Source organism: Thunnus maccoyii, chromosome 6, assembly GCF_910596095.1.
Source record: "Thunnus maccoyii chromosome 6, fThuMac1.1, whole genome shotgun sequence".
Taxonomy (NCBI): Eukaryota; Metazoa; Chordata; class Actinopteri; order Scombriformes; family Scombridae; genus Thunnus; species Thunnus maccoyii.
This window is the reverse complement of record NC_056538.1, coordinates 5,892,857-5,917,355: the sequence shown is the minus strand read 5'-3', so window position 1 is coordinate 5,917,355 and position 24,499 is coordinate 5,892,857. Positions and strand designations below refer to the sequence as shown.

General features: G+C 41.7%; 1 protein-coding gene across 3 annotated transcripts; it reads right to left on the bottom strand.

Annotated features, from left to right (window-relative positions):
- Positions 1 to 3,728: 3,728 nt before the first annotated feature.
- On the bottom strand, positions 3,729 to 23,847 carry chrd (chordin). Of its 3 annotated transcripts, none has more exons than XM_042415402.1 (21): positions 23,434 to 23,847; positions 20,944 to 21,047; positions 20,696 to 20,822; positions 18,660 to 18,812; positions 18,247 to 18,364; positions 17,943 to 18,030; positions 16,674 to 16,815; positions 16,234 to 16,371; positions 15,886 to 15,968; positions 13,803 to 13,950; positions 12,255 to 12,361; positions 11,706 to 11,985; positions 11,268 to 11,509; positions 11,033 to 11,146; positions 8,695 to 8,886; positions 8,445 to 8,538; positions 8,189 to 8,245; positions 7,870 to 7,973; positions 7,367 to 7,630; positions 6,279 to 6,372; positions 3,729 to 4,822 (listed from the first exon to the last, which is right to left on the bottom strand). In XM_042415402.1, exons 1-21 carry the CDS (start codon positions 23,573 to 23,575, stop codon positions 4,758 to 4,760), a joined length of 2,856 nt encoding a protein of 951 aa, XP_042271336.1. In that variant the 5' UTR covers positions 23,576 to 23,847; the 3' UTR covers positions 3,729 to 4,757. The 3 variants fall into 3 exon arrangements, with proteins under 3 accessions (XP_042271336.1, XP_042271337.1, XP_042271338.1); XM_042415403.1 differs by lacking the exon at positions 23,434 to 23,847 and adding an exon at positions 23,103 to 23,238; XM_042415404.1 differs by lacking the exon at positions 23,434 to 23,847 and adding an exon at positions 22,989 to 23,092.
- Between the last annotated feature and the right edge of the window lie 652 nt (positions 23,848 to 24,499).

The following is a 24,499-nucleotide window of genomic DNA, read 5'->3' as shown; positions in this document are numbered from 1 at the left end:
CACCTTCCTGTTCAGCAGACGTTTTCTTTACTTTTTTCACATGGATGCAGCAGTAAGCTATCTCTTGTGCAAACTCTCACGGGAGAACGACAACCACAACAACAAGCGTGATTGGCTGGAAAGACATCATGTGATAAGAGATGCGTAAATACAGACGTAGGATCCATATTTTACTGTCCTGAACGTGGCGGGAAGTCAATAAAATGAGATAGCTTAGACTGATTACAACTACTAATACTAAGTGTCACAAAATGATCAAATTATTGTACATTATGGGACTTTTGGCATTTGACCAAACATCGTACAGAGAGCAAAATTATCATACAAATACATTAATCGTACATCAGACGACGCTGCTTCAGGTAGAGCTCTATTTGATCCAGCTGAATGAAAATCAGTCGACCTGTTCACTGACACCATCAGTGAGGCGCATGAGGAATGAATGAGAGAAGGAAAAGGCAACAGAGGAAGACAAAGACAGAAGAATGAAAGAAAAATAAAAGACAGGAGAAGTGAAAGACAGTGTGTCAGTGTGTGAGGTATGGGTTTTGGCACTGCTAATGGAAATGTATGTACCTGAAGTTTTGCACAAAGACATAAAGTGTTTCACATGGCAAGAGGTTCCGCATGCTCTTTGAAGCCATCACTAAACTCAGTTAATAAATAAAAATGGAGCTAACCGGATAATCACAACACTGTAGCATCTAGGAAGCAGTGTGTGGAAGTATTTTGGGGGCAACACCGAAGATGGCAAAGTTTCCAACAAAGATAAGGCTGTTTGCCAAATTTGTGAAAAGCAGCTGCGTTACTCTACAATGACAACAAATCTGAGATCAACAGCTAACTTGCCACATAAATGAAACAGCGGAGGCATCAAACAAGCAGAGTTAACTCTACAACCTTATCTGACCGCCAACTTAAGACACAGTGCAATCCCAAAACACATAGTGCAGTTGTATGATACCATATGGGAAAATATAAATACTGAACAGTAAGACACACTCTCTGACCGCTGATAGATGGACATCGCTGGACATATATGTTTATGACACATCAAATTGTATCTCAGACATGGTAAATGAGTTGTGTTCGAAATGAATTTGAATAAATTACTTGTTAGTTTGAATTTGACCTTTTGAAAAAGCGACAGCCCTCATAGAGATGTTTGGTGGTCAGGAGGAGGGTGTATACTATCCAGGCAGGGGCTCACCTGTTGCATAGGCAAACTGGGGTGCCTGCGATTACATTTTTTTTAAAATTCTTAACACTGGATACATATATTGATTTCATATTGTATATCGATATCAGTTTTTTAATCACACTAGCAGCTTTAGAGATAGCAATGTTGGTTGCTTGGTTGGTCGGTCTAGTTTGGTTCAGACTGAAATATCTCAACCACTATTGGATGGATTGCTATGAAATATTGTACAGATATTTGTGGTACCCAGAGAATGAATCCTAATGACTTTGGTGATCCCTTGACTTTCCCTCTAGCTCCATCATGAGGTTGACATTTTTGACAAACATGTCTTGACAAATATCAAATTGATTGTCTTTGAATTTGGTGCATACATCCAGGTCCTCTGCAGGATGACTTGTAATAATCTTGATGATCTTCTGAATTTTTCATTTAGTGCTAGCATCAGGTCAAAAACTCATATTGTCCAATTGTCCATTATACCCGTAAAACTTCCCATCATCCTCAGCTGCATGACAGCTGTTTACTGTTAATTAGCAAATGTTAACATGTAAACACACTAAACTGAGATGGTTAACACAATAAACATTTACATGCTAAATATCAGCATGGTAGCATTGTTATTGTGAACATGCTAGCATGATTGCATTAGCATTTAGCTATGCCTAAGACCAACCTGCTGAAATATATAAATAAGAGGTCTAAGAACAGTGAGTAAAAAACAAATCAGCATGACATCCATGTTGGACAAAACAGTGCAGCATTTTACTTTAACCACAACAAGAAATGGGACCAGAGTCCCGCTCATTACATGTGGCTCTAATTTAAATTGAATCAGTGATAGATAATAAGAATAAGTCAACACAGTGTCTGTCAAATGTTTCCTATCAGCAACAGAGAGAACAATATCTGAGGACGTGGAAGATGAAGCCAAGAAAAGAGCATCAATATACTTTTTGTGTCATGATTAGATATTAAGATATTTTTGGCGTCTCTGGCATGTTAACTCTATTTGTATACATACACTGGAAAGAAGTTCATCACAAAATTGCAAACATGTGTCAAATGTTCAGAGAGAATTTATTGGAATAGTTTAGGGAAACTTTCAGTTCTGGGTTGTTTGTTAATTTTTTGTCTGCATAATTCTTGTCAGTTCTTTGGCCTATATCATTTCTTCTGGACTGTTCAAGTTGCTGAGCATTTGCACTCACACACACACACACACACACACACACACACACACACACACACACACACACACACACACACAGGCATATATCTGCAGGTGCAGGGCTCAGGCTGATACATGTCTCATGCTTCTTCACAGGCTGCCACAGTCCCAGAATGCTTAACCTTTGACCTCCACCATCCGGCTATGACAACCCCCCCGTACACCTCTCCCTGCTGTCCTGATGACTTTCCAACATGCCTTTAGTGCAAACACACACTTACACACACACATACACACTGCTCTGTGCCTTGGGGAGGTCAACAGGTGCCGTCAGAACCGCTGTCAGCCAGCAGGATTTTAGTGGGCACCTTTACTGTAATTATGTGATTAGGCCAGCAGAGGGCAGTAGCAGATTTTAGTGGTCTGTCATAGGCTACTTCTGGGGACAAATTTCAGACTTAGGACCAGTTAATTAGGGACACAAAAGCTGTGTCCCCTATTGGGAAAAAGCTGTTGTTAAGGGTTAGTGGTTAAGGTTACGGTAAGTCTCCAGGAAATTAATGTAAGTCTATGTAGTGTCCCCAAAAGTGATCATGATATGTGTGTGTGTGTGTGTGTGTGTATGTGTGTGTGTGTGTGTGTGTGTGTGTGTGTATGTGTATGTGTGTGTGTTGGAAAGAATTCTGCTTGCCCTTTGGCAATGTGTGTGTTCCTGATTCAGGAGTTTGTACATGTGTACATCTGTGAATATGTGTTTATGTTTCAGTCTGTCTGCACTCTGCATGTGTGTGTATGAGTGTGTCCATGTGTGTGTGTGTACATGGGGAGGTATGTAAGGGACAAAACATTGCTGAACACATGTGGTGACTGTCTGAGGAGGAAAGCAAGCGAGGAAAGGAGAAAAGAAATGTGGAAAAAAATGAAGGAAATAAGAAAAGCGAGGAGATCAGAAGAGAACGGGAATAATGGAAAGAAATAAAAGAACAGAGGGAAAAAAATAGCCGATTAGAGGAAAAAAGGGCAAAAGAAGATGAAGGGAATTGATGAAGTGGCAGAGACAGAAAAGTGGAGAAAGAAACAAAAAGTAAAAGATTAAGTCAGGTCAATCTGGCTCGTCATCCCTCTAATCACAGCTCCATATGTGAAAAAGTGAGCGGAAAGAGAAACACAAATGGAAAGAGAGAGACAGCAACACAGTGGAAAATCCCATGGACTGGAGATGAAAAACTAAGATATAAATGCAAAAAAGGGAGCGAGGGATGGGATTATTAGGGGACGCTGGTTAGTAGCTGCATCCAAAACAAACCCACAGGCATTCTCTCTTTTACCAACAAACATCTTTTTTTATTTTGTCTCCACACCATTCAATAAATACAAAATACAAACCAGCTTCATATTCATCAACAACAATGACAGAAAAATTCATAAAATATTACTTAATTCAAAACAGAAATAGGAACAACCAAAGCAGAGATCAATGAGATCAACAGGAGGTGAAGACAAAGCTTGTGTTTGCTAGTATTGTACTAAAACAACAACCAGCTGAGCTACTTCAAGCTTCTCTCCCAGTGAAGTAACACTGATCTTGATGCCTACTGCAGATGATTGATACTTTTTGACTGGTTCAGTTGAGTGGAAATATATTTTTAATAGAAAAGAATGTAGCAGACTGGATGAAGAGACACTTTTCCAGGTTTTCACTGTTTTTTTTTGTTTTTTTTTTACAGTTTTTGAACCCTGCCTTGCCATCCAGTAAGTTTACTGTGATTTACGTGTGTATTGCTAATTAATTGTATCTTTACGGGTTAAAAAAAATCTCACACACACACACACATACACACATCCAGACACACACATACACATTCACACATATTTAAGCAACACTTTCTTCACTTCTCCATTCAGTAGCTATGGCTTTACTTCAAAAAGAAGCCCTGTCAATGAAATACAACTCTTGCCAACGTTTGCCACTTAAAACCAAGTTGAATCTCTTTCAACAACAACAGCTAAACAATCCCACTGAACAGCTGTGTTTTATATCTACGTCTATGTCTTTTGTCCATTGAGAAGATAAAAAAAAGAGCAAAAAGAAATTCCAGCAAAAAAGGAAGGCAAGAAGCAGACGGTAGCAGGTTGGTAAAGTCTGGTTAGTCCTCTCCATTGCTTCATCCCGTCACTTAACGAGTCTTTGGAAATATTTTCTGTTTGCATTTTATTACTCATCCGTCTCTGCTCTTCTCTGTTCATTACAATCCTGAAGCTGATGACAGGGTGGGTGTGAGGTGAGGAGGGAGGGAGGGAGGGAGGGAGGGAAGAAGACCCAATGTGCAGCTCTGGGTTTGGGTCCATCTGGGAGGAGGAGGGTTAACTGGGTAAAGGTGGGGTAGATCAGTGTCTCGAGCTTCGCCTTTTGTCTGGAGCCTTCATCATTAGGTCATCTTCCTCTTTGGAATCTATGGGGAATAAAAGAAAAATCCATTTAGGATCAAAGTTCACAAAACTGAATCTCCTTAGGTTTGACTGAATTAATTTGTCTCTCTACTAAAGGAAGGAATCTCTGTATGTCTGTCTGTATGTATTCCCTTACACATATCTCTTGAACCATTCATCCAATCGACTCCACACTTGGCAGATGTATGGCTGGGAACCCAAGGGAGTGCGGTGTCAAATTTGGTACAATTTGGACATGCAATATGTTTAATATTAATAAACTATGAATAAACCAATGACCAGCAAGCCACTCTGCACTGTGCAGGGCCAGGGCGGAGCTTCAAAGCTCTGCCAACTGACTCCAGCATGTCAGGGAGAAACCAGAGACAAGGTGTGACACGAGTCAGAGAAAAGTGCTTGAAAAAGAGAAAAGTAGATAGCAAAAACATTGCTTTTAGTCAAGAATGGACACTCTTAACCCATGTCTAGACAGAAAGCATTGTGTTAGCAGCACATTTAGCAGATCATTAGCAGCAGCAGCGAGTGACTACACAGGAGGTGTTCAGATACATTGTTGAGCGTAGGTCACCTGCGTTTTGGAAGTGCTCAGAGCCCAATACACAATGACTGTGGTTACGCGTGTAAAATGGAGCAAATACTTCCACAGGAAGTTCAAAACCAGTTTGTCTCACATGTTCTGAGACTGTGGCAATTGTGCAGCGCCACTACAGACAAAGCCCAAATCTTTTGAGCAAACATAGCGTGAGCAGCACGTTACGCATATCAGCAGCAGTGAGTGAACCATTGTGTTTACACAGGAGGTGTTCAGGTACAGTGTTGAGCGTAGGTCACCCACATTTTGGAAGAGCTCAGAGCCCAACATACAGTGACTGTAGTCGTGTAAAACGAAGGAAATACTTTTCACGGGCAGTTCAAAACCTGTTTGTCTCACATGTTCTAAGACCGTGACAATTGTGCAGCGCCACTACAGACAAAGCACAAATCTTGCAAAAATCTACTCACTCAAATCCGAACTGAAGACACAGAAAATATGAACGATCTAAGGGTCCAATATGATCGATCCACTTTATTTTAGGATGCACATTATTTTATTTTTAAATGCAGCCCTTATTTTAGGCTACTTGAAATTAGAAAATAACATTACTATTACTATTAGAGTACTTATTATTTATATAATCTGTGTATAATAGAATGTTAGTTTCTTTCATTTTGTTGTTGTTCCCCATTGACACCTCACATCAACTGTATTAATTTTTCTATGCGTTGAAGTAGTAGCCGGAGGCCAAGCTATTCGGCCCATTCCAAACAGGCACTCCACTAGTTAATGACAAAGATTTCATTGCAGATCTGACAGATTATTACATATTTCTATTCAGTGAGGAACCTCCATCGCACAGGACTGGTCAGACCTATCAGCCTAACCCCTGCTGGTGCATTTTGTGTGTGTTCATTGCTCACCAAGGCATTCAGGACAGCAGGAGCCCTCTCTGCGGGTGATGTTGGTGCAAGTCAGTACTGGACATTGCTTCCTTTGACACTTGGTCACACCATGCTGTGGAAAATAATAGGGGAAGATGGAGGGTTGGTGAAATGAGGCAAAATGTAGCGGTACAGGTGAAAGAGACACGAGAAGATATGACAAGACGACATATCACAATATGACACAGGGAGCAACACGCCATGCATCTGAACTGCAGATTACAAGGTTACCTCCACTATGACAGGAGGTACCAACTATGATTTTGTTAGACTTTTTTTGTTTTTATTATATTAATCATCTATTCAAGTCGATATGGTGACTGTGTTTGCAAACAGTTACATATTTATGCATTTGGAAACATTCTTCTGGCTATCTGGTGAATGTAAGTCCAACATTGGCTCTCCTTTTAGCTCTGTTTTGGTCTCCACCAACTGCTGAGGAAAATAACTGTCTAGTTAGCGGCTAGATGCTCCACTATGTTCAGTGAAACCCACTGTACACTATACGCTGAAAAAAGCTGCCTTTTGCATCTGGAAACAATGTTAATGAGACTGGTGAGAGTGAACCAAAACAGTAAAGTTACAGGACATAAAACCAAAACAATGAACTGAATGATGCTAAAAAGCTCTGTAGAGCTTAGGGAGAACAACAGAGATGAGTGATGATTCTCTTTGAGTTTGTTGATACAAACCTTTCAGATTACAGCCATTTGACCCTTTATTCATATAAAACTAATTAGAGCAGCAGAGATAAAAAGGCTCTGTGCACAAGTAGAGCATATTTGCTAAAGTGCTGACTTCAGATCGTTATCAAAGCAATTTTATTTTGTTATGTTAAAAGAATTTAGTTTGAACTTGTTATGAACTGTGACTCATCATTTTTGTGCTTTCATGAAAAGAAAATATTTCAGTATTCTTTCCCAAAACATAACTTTAGTTCAATGAATCAATTTTTTGCTACCTTTGGGTCATTTTTATGACAACCAGATATACGTATATGTCAATAAAAATTCTGAAATGACAATATTTCCACTTGGGTCACATTTCTCGGCTCCCACAATACTTACATCACACCAGCAGTTGATGCACTTCATCTCCCCTACCACCGGTACCCAGGGATGCCAGTTGTCACTGTTCTGGTAATAGTTCTTGCCAAATTTGCAGTGTCTCGGGCCATCTGCTTGCATCATGTCGCTGTGCTCCAGGCCTGCAGAGGTCCTCTCCTCATCCGGACACTCCTTACAGCAGTCGGAGGGATTCCGTCTTACAGGATGACTGCAGGTCAGCACCGGACATGTCACCTTCTCACAGTGTACCTCGCCTGTTGACCCCTAAAGACATAATGTAGAATTAGCAGCAGGTTAGCAACAATTACTTTCTTTTTCCCAGCACCAAATACAGTTGACTTAGTGTTTTTTCCATTTAAAAAGTCTGAACGTTTTCCAAGAATGAACTGATGAGAAATTTATGCCTCAATTTCTTTGAGTCTAATACAGGATAAATGATCCATTAAGGGCTAATGGAAAGTAAAGCCAACCAGATGTGAGTGGGTTTATTGATGTATATTTACCTTACAAGTGCAGACAGCACATTTAATGTAGCCAAAGGGAGGTACAAAGGGATGCCATGTAGTTCCTGGGGCATGCATCTTCTGGTCTCCTTCAAAGTAACAACCTGAGAGACAGAAAGAGGATAGAAAAGGTTACTGAGGACAACTGGCAAGAAAATGATTTATAGTTAACTTTTTAACAGTAGGTGGAAATTCAATGAAAGGGATACTGTATTGAGAGATAAAAGGAAAAAGAGAAGAACTCTTTAGAGACAAATCAAATCAAACAAAGAGAGGGAGGGAGCAAGAAACTAAGTCAGACAGGAGTGTTAGTTCCTACCTTCAGGATGTTCTTCCACCCTCTCTGGAGCGTTCATGTCCTTGGGCTCCTTCCTCTCTGTACAGGAAAAAGGAAATGGGGACATAAAAAGGATTAGTCTTCAACTTTATGATTACTGTAAGGAACTTTGGGACTTCACCCAAAACGATAAAATCTGCTCACAACCAAGAACTCGCAGCAGCATAACTACTATAAAAACACTGTTTCACAGTCTAATATTACACACATTATATCTCAACTAAAACAAAAACCTCACCATCACATATCGGGCAGCACTTGTCCTCAGGCTGAATGGTTCGGGAGCAGGTCAGCACCGGGCAGATTACCGGATCACAGATCACAGTTCGCTTCTGAGAGAGATGAAGAGGAGTAAGTTTAGTTTGTGACACAAGATAAAATACAATATTAATTCCTTACAAATGTATTTCTTAGTTTCTCTTCAAAAACATCAAAAAATTCATTTAACAGACACATTTCATTGCTGCCTTGGTGTTTGTTGTTTTTACCTGGCAGCTGCAGGAGAAACACTTGTCGTAGTTGGGCGTCCAGCGGGAGCCGTGAGCGTGGTGCTGGTTCTCAAAGAAGCAGGTATGGGGGTCTTTCTTCAGCTCCTCGGGGTCTTTCACAAAAAGGTCGTCAAACTCAGCCTCCTCCACATCCCCCCTGGTCCCAAACTCACAGTTGTTTGGCACATGGACCTAGAGGAAGGAAAGAAAGACAGAAAGAAAGAAAGAAAGGGATAGATGGAGGTAAAAGGGAGAGAGGGATGAAAGAAGCAAGAGAAAGAAAGAAGAGGGAAGTGAGTACATTAGTAATTTGTTGGCCACACCTGATTTGAGGCTGGTGTCAAGCTGACTTGTTAATTGTTCCTAAATGGAACATTTCTGTGCTCCTGAGCAGATGGTTGTTTATGTGTTGGCCCTGTTTGCTATTAAAACAGCTGGACTCTACTGATGTGTGTGTGTGTGTGTATGTGTGTGTGTGTGTGCGTGTGCATGTGTGTGTATGTGTGAGTCATCACCTTTTTTGTTATAACCTGGCTGCCTAAAAGAGCTCATCAACCACTACACCTGCAGAGCTGCAAATAGGTTTGTGAGCAACTGTGGTCTGAGTTTGTGTGTGTGTGCATGTGTGTGTGTGTATGTGTTTCTGAAACCCAATAAAACTTTTACTTTTCAACAAAGTCTCTCCAAGCAGACAGCACCTGCCAGTGAAAGAGTGTGTTTGTGTGGGCTAGTGAGCGCTAAGTGAGCAATCACACAGACACATAAACACTCAGATGGTTAAAGGAGGCCTCCGGGGACTCCACTGCTCCTCTTTAATCTAATCACTTTTTCTGCTTTGCCTTTCTTATGGTAGAGCGGTACTTCTTGGCTTGGTCCTAAAATCTCAAAAACATTTTCTGAGATTTGAAAGTGCAAAGTGAGAAAATTTTAAAATTCTAAAGCACTTTCTCAATTTAATATTCATTTTAATGTTTTGAATATTAGCTCATGCCCTAAAATCTGTTCCTGTCTTATAATGAATCAATTTACAGAGGCCAAAGATTGAGCACAAAATGCTCTAATCCCTCTGTGTTATGTAGGACTGTGTGAAATCCGTCGGAATTTTTTCCAGATCTCGTTTTATTTTTTCCCAAATTCTGTGTTTTCCGTTTTAATTTTTTTTTATTCTGTGTTTTACGATTTAAGCACATTTTGTCATCAGAAAGAGTATCTAATCATGAGGTGGATGAATATACTTTCAACAATTCAATAAGAGAATATTCAAAATTTAATTAATATCAATGAATGTCATGTAAAACAACATTGCACTAGTTTTTATCAAAGAAAGTGCTTCAATACAGTCATAAAAAAAAATGTCATCCTTTAAAGTGCTTCACATCTGAGCTTCACATTCATATTTTGGCAAAACATACAGAACAGTTGTTCTCCTGACTCATAGTAGTCGTTTGGATATTGCTCTGCTCTAAATTTAGCTGTTTGATTCCTCAGTTGTTTGGAGGACTTAGCCGTGCTGTGTGTGTGTGTGTGTATGTGTGTGTGTGTGTGTGTGTTTGTGCGCGTGTGTGTGTGTTTGTGTGTTTGTGGAGGAGGAGGAGCTGAGCCCTGCCCTCCCCTTGGTGAAACACAGATACATATACAGAGGACAGAAGCTGCAGCAGCGTGCCCGTAAATAACACCAAAACCTGACTCAGCATAGTTTTTTCTGTTCATTCAGCTTAAGCGCTGTGAAAAAAACACTCATAATGGAAGGGAAAAACCCTGATTTTTATAAATTGCATCCACATTTTGGCAAATTCCACAATATTCCATGTTTTACAGTTTTACCAATTTTATGATCAAATTCCACCACTCTGTCCATGTATTCAGCATCACAAATCATAGGGTCCGAGTCATGGCTTGGTGCTGTCAGAGACTAGCTTGCTCTGCTAGCGTTTATAGCACTATAGTTGTAAAATGGTTGTCATGCAATAGTAAAACAGTTGTGTTTTACTAAACCAACTGCGTGGGTAAGTAACTGCATGCTGTGGCTGAGCTGTATGTCACGTATGGATGTAGATATGGGTTTAAATTCCATTCCCCTTTTCTGTGTTGAAACTGCTGATATTCATATTTAAATGCTTCTTTAATACCTTTAGAAATAAAAATCACCAGGAATTCTAAAACTTTTAGGACATTAAAATCCTTTGTTGAAATGCAGATGAATTAAACTTTTTAGGTGACCAACCCATGCCTAGTGTTTGACCAGGGATACTGCTTCAAATTTAATAATACATTTTAAAAAACAACAAAACAACAAAAAAGCAAGAAGTATAGGACACATTGTAGTATCTGTACATACCCGTCCACGCATTTCTCCTCGGGGGTTCAGCTTGGTGCTGACCTGGATGAATGCTGTTCCTTGGTCCAGGTGTTGAAGCAATTCAACGCTGATGTCCTTCAACACTCCCTGAGCCTGGAGGAGAGGAGAGAGAAGGGGACATGAGTGTGTTTCCGTTTGAGTGTACATTCGGTGTGTTTGTGGGCATGTGTGCACATAGTTGCATTTATTTCTATGTGTGTGTACACTGATGTACCTGTGAGCCATAGAAGCCGGTCAGCAGCCTCTTGTGAGTGGTGGTGCTGTCTTCTAGCTCTCCGATCTCAGCCAGCCCATGGAGGTGGGCGTTCACGGTGAGGTCGTCAGTCTTGCTGAGGCCCGCCACGATGATCTCATAATGAAGGTGACACTGCTTGTCCACTGACACCCAGGCGTGGCCAGAAGCACCAGTTCTTACTGGTGGGTACACAAAGTGGCCAGCCAGAGGGATGGGCAACTCTGGAGGATGAAGAAAATGGTTAGATGAGATATATGTATGGATTTAAAATTTAACCTTGAAAATGTAGCACTAATGCTAAAGCTCCATGACATTTCTGAGCTAAGTTAGAGTCTTCCAAAGACTTATATAGATATCTACAGTACATTTAGAAAGCAATACATTTGTTAAATTCCACATATTTCAGAAACTCCATACCATGTCTGGGTGCCTCCAGGCCGCTGTAGGGCAGGGCCTTGATCTGCCCCCTCAGCTCCCCCTCCTGGTTGTGAGCCGTGGCCACATTGATGAAGAGTTCATTCTGCAGCAGCATGTGGATGTGTCGGGCCTCCAGACGACTCCAGCTGCCCGACGCCTGGCCTGTGCCCTTGTTGTACTCCGGCGTTAGGTCGTACAGTATCGAGCGCTTGTTACGCCGCCGTGGCTTCAGCTCAATTGTGAGGCCGACCACATCGCTGGTGAGACCTGCAACCTGAACCTGAAGGAAGGGGAGGAAGTGGTTGATTGTTGGTGATGATTTTTATGTTCTCTCTCCTGTTTTATTGCTGTGATTTTTATTGAAAAGACTATCAAATTCATTTAAAGTAACATTTTAAGTACTCCCTTCCTTCATGAGATATAACAATGAAGTAGTAATAGTAGTAATGGTTAGTTGTGTGATGTAAATTATTTATAGTAATATACTCCACCATCAGGTTGAAGTGACATATAATCAAATAACTGCATTGAAAAGAATAATGCAGATACCTGGTAGTCCAGTGTGCCGTTATCATGGAGGTTGAAGATAGCGGAGCCAACACCTCCTGTCTTCCCCGGAGTCAATGCATCACCGCTGGACATCACACTCTGGATGGCTGAGCCAGACAGAGACAGATTAATATCAAAAATCGACTTTAGAGCACATTCCTGCACACATTACTTATCTGAGACCATCACTTTTCCCCTCGGAGTTTCCCTCCCTTAAACCATAGTAGAGCCTGACAGCATGCGAGATGAGGCAATGATTTCTGTCATGTTTAAATTTGCTAGTAAGTTGAAGGAGGGGAAAGAAGGGGGCACATCGCATTCCCTCACGTCCTGCAACCACACACACATCCAAGCCACACCATCCCTTCACCGAGAAACAGTCATTTAGGGGACAGACTCAATTGGACCACTAATCAGGAGGCGTGTCTGCTTGTGTAATTGTCTGTGAGACCTTGGGCCAAGAACATACATATTGTTGTACTGTCTGGCACACACACACACACACACACACACACACACACACACACACACACAGAAACCCACCCAAGGTTAAGCCTTAGAATGAGGTAACCCTTGCTGAATGCAGCAGGCTTAAAAAGATCGAGCTGAGGAACTGAGAGGACAGGAGGGAATGAGTAACAGAGAAAGATGAGAAAAGCGCAGAGAACAATTTGAGAATGACACAGAGACAGAAATAATGGTAGAAGACAGGAGGAGGAACGACGCCAAAGAGACACAAGAGAGGTTGCAGATGACAGGATGGAGACATGAAGGGAGAGACTGTGAATGAGAGAAAGCGGGAAAGAGAAGGAGGAAAGAGAGGGAAAGGAGTGTGTTGGGTTTGAATTCTTCACACATAACGTCAAGCTGTTAATCACAGCACTGGAACACCGGCATGGAGAGTCAGGTCCAGCAGACTGTGACCTTGGCAGCGCCAGTGTGTGTCGGTCTGAGAGTGTGTGTGTGTGTGTGTGTGTGTGTGTAAAACTTGGACTAAAAGAAAAACAACTTTATATATATTTGTGTCTGTTTGTGCTTGCGTGTGTGTGTGCGCATTAAGACAATGCGCCATTCAAAGCGTGTTGGACACCTTGATGTTCAATGTTCATGTTCAAGTATGTGTCTCATGAAAAGACCATGTGTGTGCTTTAACGGTTTCAGACAATTGGGCTGTCCACAACATTCCTGAAACCTCTTTCTCTTTCTCACACACACAAACACACAGAGACAAGCATACACAGTCTTGGTGGGCCACCAATTTAAACAGAACGTCTATAAACATGGTTTTCCCCTAGCGATAAGACTTGAAAGGATGGAGAGAAAAAGAGGGAGAACAAGTATTTATAGAGGAGAATGACAAAAACAGCCACAGATGGACTAGCACAAACGAACTACAACGCAAAACACATTCTTAGCAACCTCAGTATTTGTTGTCTTTACAGTGTATGGTACCAACTCGCTGGAATAATGTGGAGAAGAGACATGTAGAAGAAAAGATGATTTAATTTCACCTGTGTAAAGGTGTTTGATTGTGACGGGGAAACTTACTGTCACAGGATTTTCTGCCAGTAATGAAGCCAGAGATTTGCTGGGGATCTTGACCCTCGGTTGCTACGGCGATCTCCAGCTGACCACGAGATAACCAGAAGAGTTCGCGGCTGTTCAAGTCTGTCAGCACCTCTGCAAAGTCTGGATCCTGCACAGATTGAGATAGTTAGCTTGAGGCTGAGATGCTGGTTTATCTGGGTCCACAAATGGGTGAGTAAGAATCCTTCTCTCATTGTAAACAAGCGTCTATTCAATACCAGAGACGAAAATGTCACATTATGCCATTAAGATCTTGTTGATGTGGTTTTGTTACAACACTGACATGTTACCAAAGTAACTAAACCCCAACTTATTTAGAAGACAGACAAAAGTAGTGTTTTCTTTCCAACTAAAATGAACTTTGGTTTATACTAAATAAAAACAACCAGAGCACAAAGGGCCGAACAGGATGGAGGACAGTAAAATCTCTTTATGATAAGATTAATTCAGCAATCACAAAGGCATCGCAAAGTTATAAAACATTACGGACACAAAAAGTGGTGTTACATAAAAACACATGCTTTAAAATCACCCCCACTCACAAGTACACACTTAAAACCCCGGGGCGAAAAAATATGGCTTGCATTGCCTTAACACGTTTCATACTGAGCGAGGTTTAATTTTAAGCAGACAGACTAGACTCCAGGAGGACGAGGGATTGCTGAGGACGTTGAGAAATGTTGGATTAATAGGACAGATGTACGAGCGCGTTGAAGAAATGTTACTTTTATGACCTCAGGGCCTCAGTTCAGTATAAATATACATGTACCATAAATCCACACAGTGAGGAGCCAAAACAGAGTTGGAACGGAGAAGGGGCTGGTCAGAGGGAAGGCGACTTAAATTTGTGAAAATGAATGAAGAGAATAATGAGAGGGAAGTAAGGTGCGAAAATGATGTATTGGAGTCTTGTGTAAATCAATAACACTGTCTGGATTGCTAGTCACTCAGAAAATGCTTTCACACATTTAAAAATATTCAAAAATGAAACGTGTTTGCTTATCTACGCAAGTTTGGGGACAAAGAAATTAAGGAACTCGTATTCTTAAACTTCATAATATGTGCAATATGTTGTTTACATGCCTCTGTTATTCGGCTTGACAAAAAAAAAATGAGTCAGCACTTTGGGTTTCAGCGTCTAGCTCAAGGACACTTTGAGGGGTCATGTGGCTGTAGCTGAACGTTTCACATATTTTTCACGGACGTTCTCTCTCACCTCCAGGCTCAAAAGAGGCGCATCGGCCCTTCACGCAATTCCTGGCAGAATTAAAAACAGACCCGCCTTTCATCACTCCTCCTCCCTCTTTCCCTCCCTCTATCCATCTCAGCCCACAGACCACTAACCACTGACATGTGTGAGGAGTGTGTATGCAGTCCATCCTCTCTTCCTCCCTCCCTCTTTATTCTGTCTCTCATCCCTCGCTCACATCTGTCTCCTGCAAAAACTCTTCTATCTCTCTCTGTCTCACACACACACACACACACACACACTTTCTCCTGTCTCTTATTCCTCTCCATCCATTTTTCTTGTCACGTCTCGGGTTAGTTAGCTGAGATCAGAGCGGTGGCGACAACAGTGCTAGGATGTGGTGACTGAACCACATCCGTCTCCGAGAGCAGGAGGAGGAGGAGGAGGAGGCGGGAGGGGTGGGGGGGACCAGGAGTGTGAGTGTGTTGCTGTGTCATATGTTCCTAACCGACAACAACTCTACTCCTCCTCCCACACTCGCTCCTTAATTCTTAGTCTGTCCCTGATAACACTTTTTCCCAACTCTTTCCCCTTTCTCGCATCTTTGATAGCTTCTGATATTACACTGTTACTCAAAATTAGTCAGCAACCACCAGTATGATGAATAACGCAGTTTGCATGATTAATTCCAATGCCACACAGCGTAATTCGCTCTTTCAGCTTTTCCAAAACATGTCTGGGCAATACAGGAAATATAAAAATATAAAATATGGCAACCAACAGCTTTCGGTGTTCACTTTGAAAAGCCCATGTCAGTCACAAGATATACCCTTGTTAACATGTGTTTTTACTCACATGAGAGGTGATGTTGGCTCGGATCTCTCTCAGGATGTGATGGCGATACATCAGCTGGACCCGGATAGGCACCAGAAGAGGCTCTGAGGAATGAGGGAAAGTTTTCTCATTAATGTCTGTTATTAATGCCACCACTTCAACATTGATCCCCAGATTTAAGAAGGTTTTAGCACCTAAAAGCAACGGTCTAAAATGGCAAGAGATCCCAGAGGATGATTGGAGTCAGAGTGGCTTTGTTTAGCCTTTATTTTTCCAGAAAGGATTAACTTCCTGTCATCCCAAAACATATTTCTTTCTTTTTTCTGCTCATCCAAACCCCCCTCTCCCCCTTTGTCTCCCCCCTCTCACCTTTGTCTTTGTGTTTGATGAGGCCTTGAAGGATAAGTATAAAGTGGAGGTTGTTCTCTGTGTCACTCAGCGTCAACATGGCGATGCCTCCCATGCCTGAATTCTCCTCCTCCGATGTCAGCGTTGAACTGAATGTCTCTGTACATAAAACACATTATCGTACTGAGTATCTGTATTCTCTTACAGGCCTGTGCAAATACTTCTCTATAAACAAACACACATTTTAGCTACATTAATCCATGCAAGGCTTTTTAAGATTACATGAGAAGATATACAACTCCCCTGCTTTGTAAATATTGAGTTTATTGTATACTGCAACACAAAGACAAACGCATAAACATGTCTAAAGGAAAGATTACATAAAAAAATAATGCACAAATAGAAACAACACATTTATACACATATGGTATAATATGCAATAATATCCCACAAACACGCACCAGCAAACAGAGCCCTGTGTTTGATGATCTTCCCTTCTACTTCTTCTTGTCTGCTTGTCGATGTGGTCATGCTGATGCGCATCTGCTCCGACTGCAGCTGTTGCAGGAGAGGCTTAGCTAGGTTCTTCCATACTCCACAGATCTATACACACACAAACAAACACACAGGCAGGTAAGCTGTAGTATGGTTGCAGTGAAAACTGTGTGGACAACAAACCATAGTTGAGCTATGATTTTCAAACATTTTCATACTTCTCTTGCACATTTAGGCAAACACACAAAAACACATCCAAACAGATACACACAACACATGCACATCTGTTGAATACATCAAACCATGTGATTGTACACTCAACCCCAGGCTGCAAACCTTCAACATAAAACTCCTATTTCTCCCTGAGAGAGGAGGGAAGATATGTGGCAGTGTGCCGGCACCTCATAACTCAGAGTTCAGGGGTAATCTCCGTTTTAATTAGCGATACTCTCTGTCCCCCTGCTAAGCAGTGATGTAACATGTGAAAAATTCTCTCTTTCCAAAAGTTTTGCTCCAGCAAACTCCCTCATCCCCCTGTGTTCCTTTTTTGTGCTAGAGTGTTTTCTCTAAGGTCCTCTGGTGCTTGACACTGACATTTATCTAAAAATAATAATAGGCCAATTTCTGGGACCTGTATTTAGGGGGCTCCTGCCTCGCTGAGCAGAGTGTTTGGCCTGAAATGGAATGAGGAGATGTGTGTTTTGGCAGGAAATGATGTGTAGTGATAAAGTCAGACCTTAGGGAGTGTGTGGACATGCATGCATGGGTACTACTGTTACACTGACATATTGGTTTACTGATTTATCAGGATATCTGCCTTTTTATTAAAACTCAGTGTTCTACACTTCTGACCTGATAGCTGTTTGCCCTGATGTTACCTTTAGTGTGAGTGAGTGAGTGAGTGAGTGAGTGAGTGAGTGAGTGAGTGAGTGAGTGAGTGAGTGATTGTTGATGTTTGCTGCAATCAGACTGAGCTTGTAATGTTTAGAAAGAAGCATTGAAGCAGAAAGCCAGTGTCACTGTATGTGTGTGTGTGCTGCTGTTTATTATTGCAGAGTGAGTTATGGGAAAAGAAGTCAGAGTTTGAGCACAGAGTCATGGAGTCAGAGCATTCATCATGGTGATTCATCATTCATCTCTCTTTCAGGAAACACGCAGACACCCATGCACACATAATAAAAAAGAGCACTAACAGAAGCAAGAGGTGATGTTTCTCTATTTGTGTGGTGCCTTACCATGTCTGACTGTCCCTTGGGGACTCTGTATTCAAAAGCAGTCGTGCCATCTGAATCCAGGAAGACTATTTTACTGGGACGGCTCATTCTGGAAACAGGAAAGAGGGAGGTAAATTTAAAAAAAGGGACAGAAATTTGATTAATATAATTTGATTAATAACAGTGTTTTCATATACATTTGCTGCCTCTTTATGCTGACTGACACAACAAAATTGTGGTTCAAATAATAGACAAATTGTTGATTTGAAATTCTGAAGAGAAGAGTGCCACCTTTGGAAACTACAATGCCACAAAAATGTTTTACCTTTGGTATGTGATGGAGAAGGCCAGGCTGGTTCTGCTCAGAGAGAAACGAGCTCTGGCAACACCACTGGAGGTGGGCAGCCATGAGTCCATCACTCCTGTCAACACTGCCACAAAGTCTGTAGGAAAAATCAGGAGAGATGGTTAGATAGGTACTTACTATATTAAGACATGTTTAGCAGGCTTGTTCATACGTACTGATCATTCGTACTGTGTGTGTGCGTGTGTGTGTGCGTAATTGCATGTGTACAAGTGTTGCATGACTGCGAAACCTTGGAGTTATTCTTGCAGTTGTATTTAGACCCAATAAATTATGTCATTTTTCCCACTGAGTTATGTTATACTCTTTAACACACTATCTTAATATGTGTGTGTTGATGGTCTGTGTGTCTGACTGTCAGTGCTCATACTCACCAGTGCGGCTCTCTCCGGGGCCCATGTCCTCAGAACTCAGGTAGGATCGATCATTGTAAGATTTGTGGAGGTCATCCTCCTTCCCTTTGCCCTTCTCATGGAAATACTCAAAGCTGTCCAGCACAGAGTCTGTCTGTTTCTTGTCATCATCACCTGTGGAAAGATTTTTTTTTACAGTTAATTAAAGAGAGATAGCTGCAGTTATCCTATTTTGTCGTTTTTATAGTTTTCTGGTAGGAACCCTATTAGCAGTAGTGGTTTTCTGGTTTCCAATAAAGAGTTTTAGTGCCTGACTTTGAGACTGTTTCGGTGTCTGGAAAGATAAACCAAGTGAACCCAAACTTTTCAAAACACATTCTGCTACATAGCTCTCCAAAGTCTGGTGCGCAGATGAGACTGAAGCATTGTCTGTCTTTCTTTTCCCCTTGATTATGTTTGGAGTATGGATAGATAGTGTGAAATGTGCGCACATGAGCAGCCCAGTCAGAGAGGGAGTGTGACAAACAGGTCAAAATGACATTAGGAAGGCCAGACACTGGAAGAAGGAACTCTAGCAGGAGAGAACACCAATTTCAGTACAGCACTGAAGGCTGAAGTCTCTCTTCTCTCTCTAAGCCAGCAGTAACTAACCAGGGTAGTCTCTTGCAGCTGAGGAGCTTAAGGAGAATTGGGAGTGACACTGGCGTGCGATCCCAACAATGACCCGCTGTTCCACACAAACTGCTGTGCGTCCTGATGTAATGAGTAGACCTCACTGCTTTACACACACACACACACACACACACACACACACACAAATACACAGTGACACACACAGCGCTGCACTTTCAGCCAAATCCAGATACACTGACATGAACTCGAGAAAGAAAACCACACAATGGTTCTAAGTCAACCAAACTTTACTTCTCCCCGGCTTATATGAGGAGCTCGGCTGGATTGTCTGCTTTCTTTCTTGGTGTCTGATTCACACACACACACACACACACACACACACACACACACACACACACACACACACACACACACACCACCCACAAATCTCAAATCTCATCATTCCTTTCTCACTCCCTCACTCCTCTGCTCCACTGGGCACGCACGAGGGCTTCTGGGTAGTGTCACTCTCACTTCTCCCCACTTAGCAATACTGTATCCTCAGGTGCACCAGTCATTACACACACATATATAAACACACAAACACACACACCATTTTCCATCACTTACACAAACATACCAGCAGTGTCGGTGCCAAAGCTAAGACAAACACACTCAACCTTTTCCCTAAAACTTGACCACAACACACACATACATACACATACACAGCCCTCACACTGTCCAGTTCTTGACACACACACACACACACACAGCACAGTGTTGTCCTAGTGATGGAGGCCACAGTGCTTTACCTTTACTTTCCATTCCATTACCAGACACATAGCGTAGAAAAACACCCAAATCTGCTGAATAACAGCGCAGCATGAGGACCCACCCTGTGTGTGTATGTGTGTGTGTGTGTGTGTGTGTGTGTGTGTGTGTGTGCACGTGAGTGTGTGAGCGTGTGCAGGGGAGCTCTAATTCTCTAATAGAGGGAATTGTATGTGCAGCAGTGTGTGGACAAGGTAAGTGGCAATGTGTGAATGAGGCTAAATAGATGGGTGGTACTTTCGGTTGTGGCTGGTTAGAGAAAATGTCTATTTGAGCCAGCTGAATGGAAAATCAATTGACCTGTTCATTGTGTCCAACAGCTGTTTTAAGACTAACCAGTTGACAGGAGGAAAAGAAAAAAGCTAAAGACCCAGGAGAGCAATTGGGAAAGACGAAGACAGACAGGGAGGGGGAAGAAAAAGAGAGAGAGGTATGTTTAAAACAAAGAATAAACATGTGAATAAGAGGCCATTACTGTGACAAAGGAGGGATCGACAACTGAGTGCAACACTTTTTTTGTTTTTCTCCCATAAGGTTTTTGCAGTAATTTAAACAGACATTTTAGCAAACACCTTCGAGCTGCAGGAAGTAAGCGTGGGTCAGTGGTTGATTACCTTTAGGGCAGGTTTTACAGCAGTGCCCTGGCAGCAGGACGGGATCATCACAGTCAGGGTCCGGACAGTCCTGCTTAATGTTCTTACAGTTTACTTTCCCAAACACCTTGCCGCGACGACTCTTTTGCTGCACAACACCAGAGAAATAGATATATCAGGTTATATCTAGGGCAAGAATTGATTACAAATTCACCTGGAGCTTGTCGTTAAGTGAGATTGATATATACAGAGACTGAGAAAAAACTTACAGGTTCGCAGAGGCACTGGACACAATGCATGACGCCAAAGGGCTCCCCAAGGTCTGGGTGCCATGTGTCCTCCAGAGAATAGAATCGACCTCCGAATGAGCATCCTGTAATACAAACACTGCTGATTACACATGGCTGTCTTCAGGGTCAAACATTGGATGATTATGATCACAATTCTTTGGCTCTTTCCAAACCAGAGGCTGTCTTGATTAGACACTAAGTGGAATTATATGACTACATATGAGGTTTGTCCTTTTTAATTATGCTAGAATTTAGCTGCAGCTTGCTTTAATGATCACATTTAAAGATGTGAGCTGAACTCTGCCTTACATAAAGTTCCTGATATTGTAGAGCAAGAAATAACTGTCATTAAGTGTCAGACCGCAGGATGAAAAACTATGCAGAGTGAAGCATTGTACCCATTTCCATATTCAACAACAAATAAATCTTGCACAGCTCACTGCCCAGGCATGTTGGAGGCGACCGAAACTTCCTGGATGCCTCATGAGTTTTGGGACTCAACCTTGCATCCTCTCTCATTTAAATGATCCATGCACAGGCATGGGAGACATTCAATTTTCCACTGAAAGATTATCAGAGGTTCCCAGAAATGTACAAGATATAAGCCAAGCCTTATTCCAAAAGATTTTCAGAAGCCATTAAACAAATTTTGAAGACATACTATAAATCCTACATGAAAGCAAGCAATTGGATATTAAAATAGTATAAAGTACTATTTATTATAAGCTCACACAAAAACACACTAGACATGATGTATATTAAAAGGATTATATCAGTGCAAGCCATACATGGTAGGGCAGTTTTTTTTGGCTCTGTGCTTCTACACACTGGATTTGAAAAGAAACAATGACTATGGTGTTTAAGTGCTGATTTTGTGCTTTAATTTGAGGGTTCACATCCACACCATTTGAACTCTGTAGAAATTACAGACCTTTGTAGACAATCCCGCTCAGCCAATGTGGATGTAAACACCCTCGAACACTGTTAAAGCTAAATGTCAGTGTGTTATGGTTTCATGTGAAATCCAGTGTGCTGGAGTAGAGCCAAAACAATGAATATCACTTTTCTAATATATAGTGACTGCACTGTATATTGACGTTACAGGAGATAACAATAGCTTTTAGTGTTATTATTACTATACTAAAATCATAATTGAGTGTTAGTCACGCTGAGTTACTACAGGAATATTATAGTGATCTTTGGTTAGGATAAGTGCCTGTATGCAGTGTTCGTGGCGAGCGCCCTTGTCTGAGTGTACACACACGCACACACACGCACACGCACGCACACACACACAAAGACACACACACACACACACGCACACACACACACACACACACTAAACGTGATGTTACCCTTCGCCAACTTCACCGCTGATGCCTTGCCTTTCTCGCTGCTACCAACCTGGTTCATATTATTCTTTCATTACAGTGACTACACACTTTAAACAGTCCAGTCCAGTTAAAGAGAGCCAAACTGTGAGCCGCTCGCTTTGCCTGCCACTTCTGTTTCATCTGAAATAAATCATCTCAGAGGAGCCAATGCTTGTAATGGAAAGTCGATTGATTACAGTTTCCAACGTTGAATTACACGTTAACGGCGCTGTGGAGTTCCCACAGTTTTGAACTCCAGAGCAGTTACCTTATAAAAACCGCAGTGAGCTTTGTACGTAGGGGCTTTTACACATGAATCAAATGGCATTCATTGCGGTTATGACTCAGATAGTCGCCGCTAGTTTACACATGAAGCAGCTCGAGTTTAGAGGAACATTAACTACTTAAGGAAACATTGGAATTGACAAAATTTTGCTTGCATGGTGGTAAAGCGGGAAAAGTTAAGACCACTGAACCTAACTCTAGATACGTTTTAAAAGTTGCAGGCTGCAGCTTACAGGCTGATGAACTCAGGTCACTCACCTGGCACCGGTACCCGCCTGCAGAACAACACACCAAACTTCGTGAGAAAATCTGATAATTTAAATTTTCACTGTTTTTCTGCATAAAACAAATACATTTTATACTTACACTTCGACTGGTAACAATGCCAGTATGCTCACTGCAATTCGGCATAATTGTGATGCAAAACACAGCATCAATTTAGACAAAATCAGGACTTTAAATTAGTCAACGTAAACCTACTTGTGCTCGCTGCTGCCCCCCTCTATGTGTGATGGGTCGAAAATATCAGAGACTTCTGATGCATGACATTATTGCTATTATAACCGTTAAATGCTGTTTGTTGCGTAAACCGAATTGACGACTAGCTCCTCTTCGTAGAAAATGTAGCTTTTTACTCTGCAGTCATAGAGACCCAACGTGCCGGTGACTCGTCACATTAAAATTTACACATTTTGAAGGGAGTTTCGCTACTCTCTTCCTCCTTCTGTTGCCTACCAGACACAATTGCACCATAGATAAATAAAAACTTAAGACAAAAAACAAAGTTATGATAACATGTAGGTTTTCTTACCTGACAAGCCTTTGGAGGGCAGCGGCTCTCTCTCTGACTGGATGGGCAGAGCGGGAGACTTGAGCCGCGAGGCCGCTCCGGTGTGCAGCCACGCGCAGCTCAGTACGCACAGCACGGAGCGGAGCGCGCGCGGAACCAGCATCCCAAACGTCAGTCTCTTTCTCTCCACGAAATGTTTCCCTCAAACCTCCGTTGTCGAACAGTTTATGAAGCCACTGTCGGCTTGAAACCACTAATTACGTCCCCTAACAAACGTAAAGTTCCCTCTTTATATCCAAGTGTCCGTGGTCATCAGCTGAAGGTCCTCTGTTTTAAATCATCCGAGTTTCAGTCAGACAGAGGTTTTCTGGTCAACTGTGCTGTGTGTCTTTCCTCAGTACCAGCAGCCTCCACAGAGCCCCGTCCCTTTCTGTTTTATAGCCTCCTTCCCTGACAGCTTGAGGCAGCCACCGGCTGGGAGGGGAGGGGAGGGGAGGGGGGGGGGTGATGGGAGGGATGGGTGATGGGTGATGGGTGGGGGTGGGTGATGGAAAGGGAAATTGACGCCCCTATCAATTCACTTACGCTTAAGGTATGGAAACGAGCCTGCGTCTGATACATTTTCTATCCAAACTTTCCACTGTTTTTTTTGTTGTTGTTGTTGTTTTATTTTTTTTTTTACCAAATAAATTCTTACAGACAAAGTGAAGGGACATATATTATTTTTGGGGGTGAAAGAGAGACCCTAGCCCTGAATGCTCTGCTTATGTTAAAAAGATATGGTTTCCTACTAGAAATTAGCCTAATGTTTTTATTATACATTTAAATATAAGCTGAGTTGCATATAATGCATTTACCATAAAAGTACAAAACACTGGTTACATCTCTGGAGACTAAACTAAACTTATAAGGACATAAATTGGCATATTCTGAAGTGACTTTTTATATCTTTATTGTTTTGTTTTCCAATCAATTGTGCTTGTCTCAGTGAGGTTGTGGTTTTGTTTTATTTCATCATTTTAATAATCTAGAGCAAATAAAAGTCTATTATTATCATGCTATTGTTGTGGGTGGTGGTAGTGTGGTC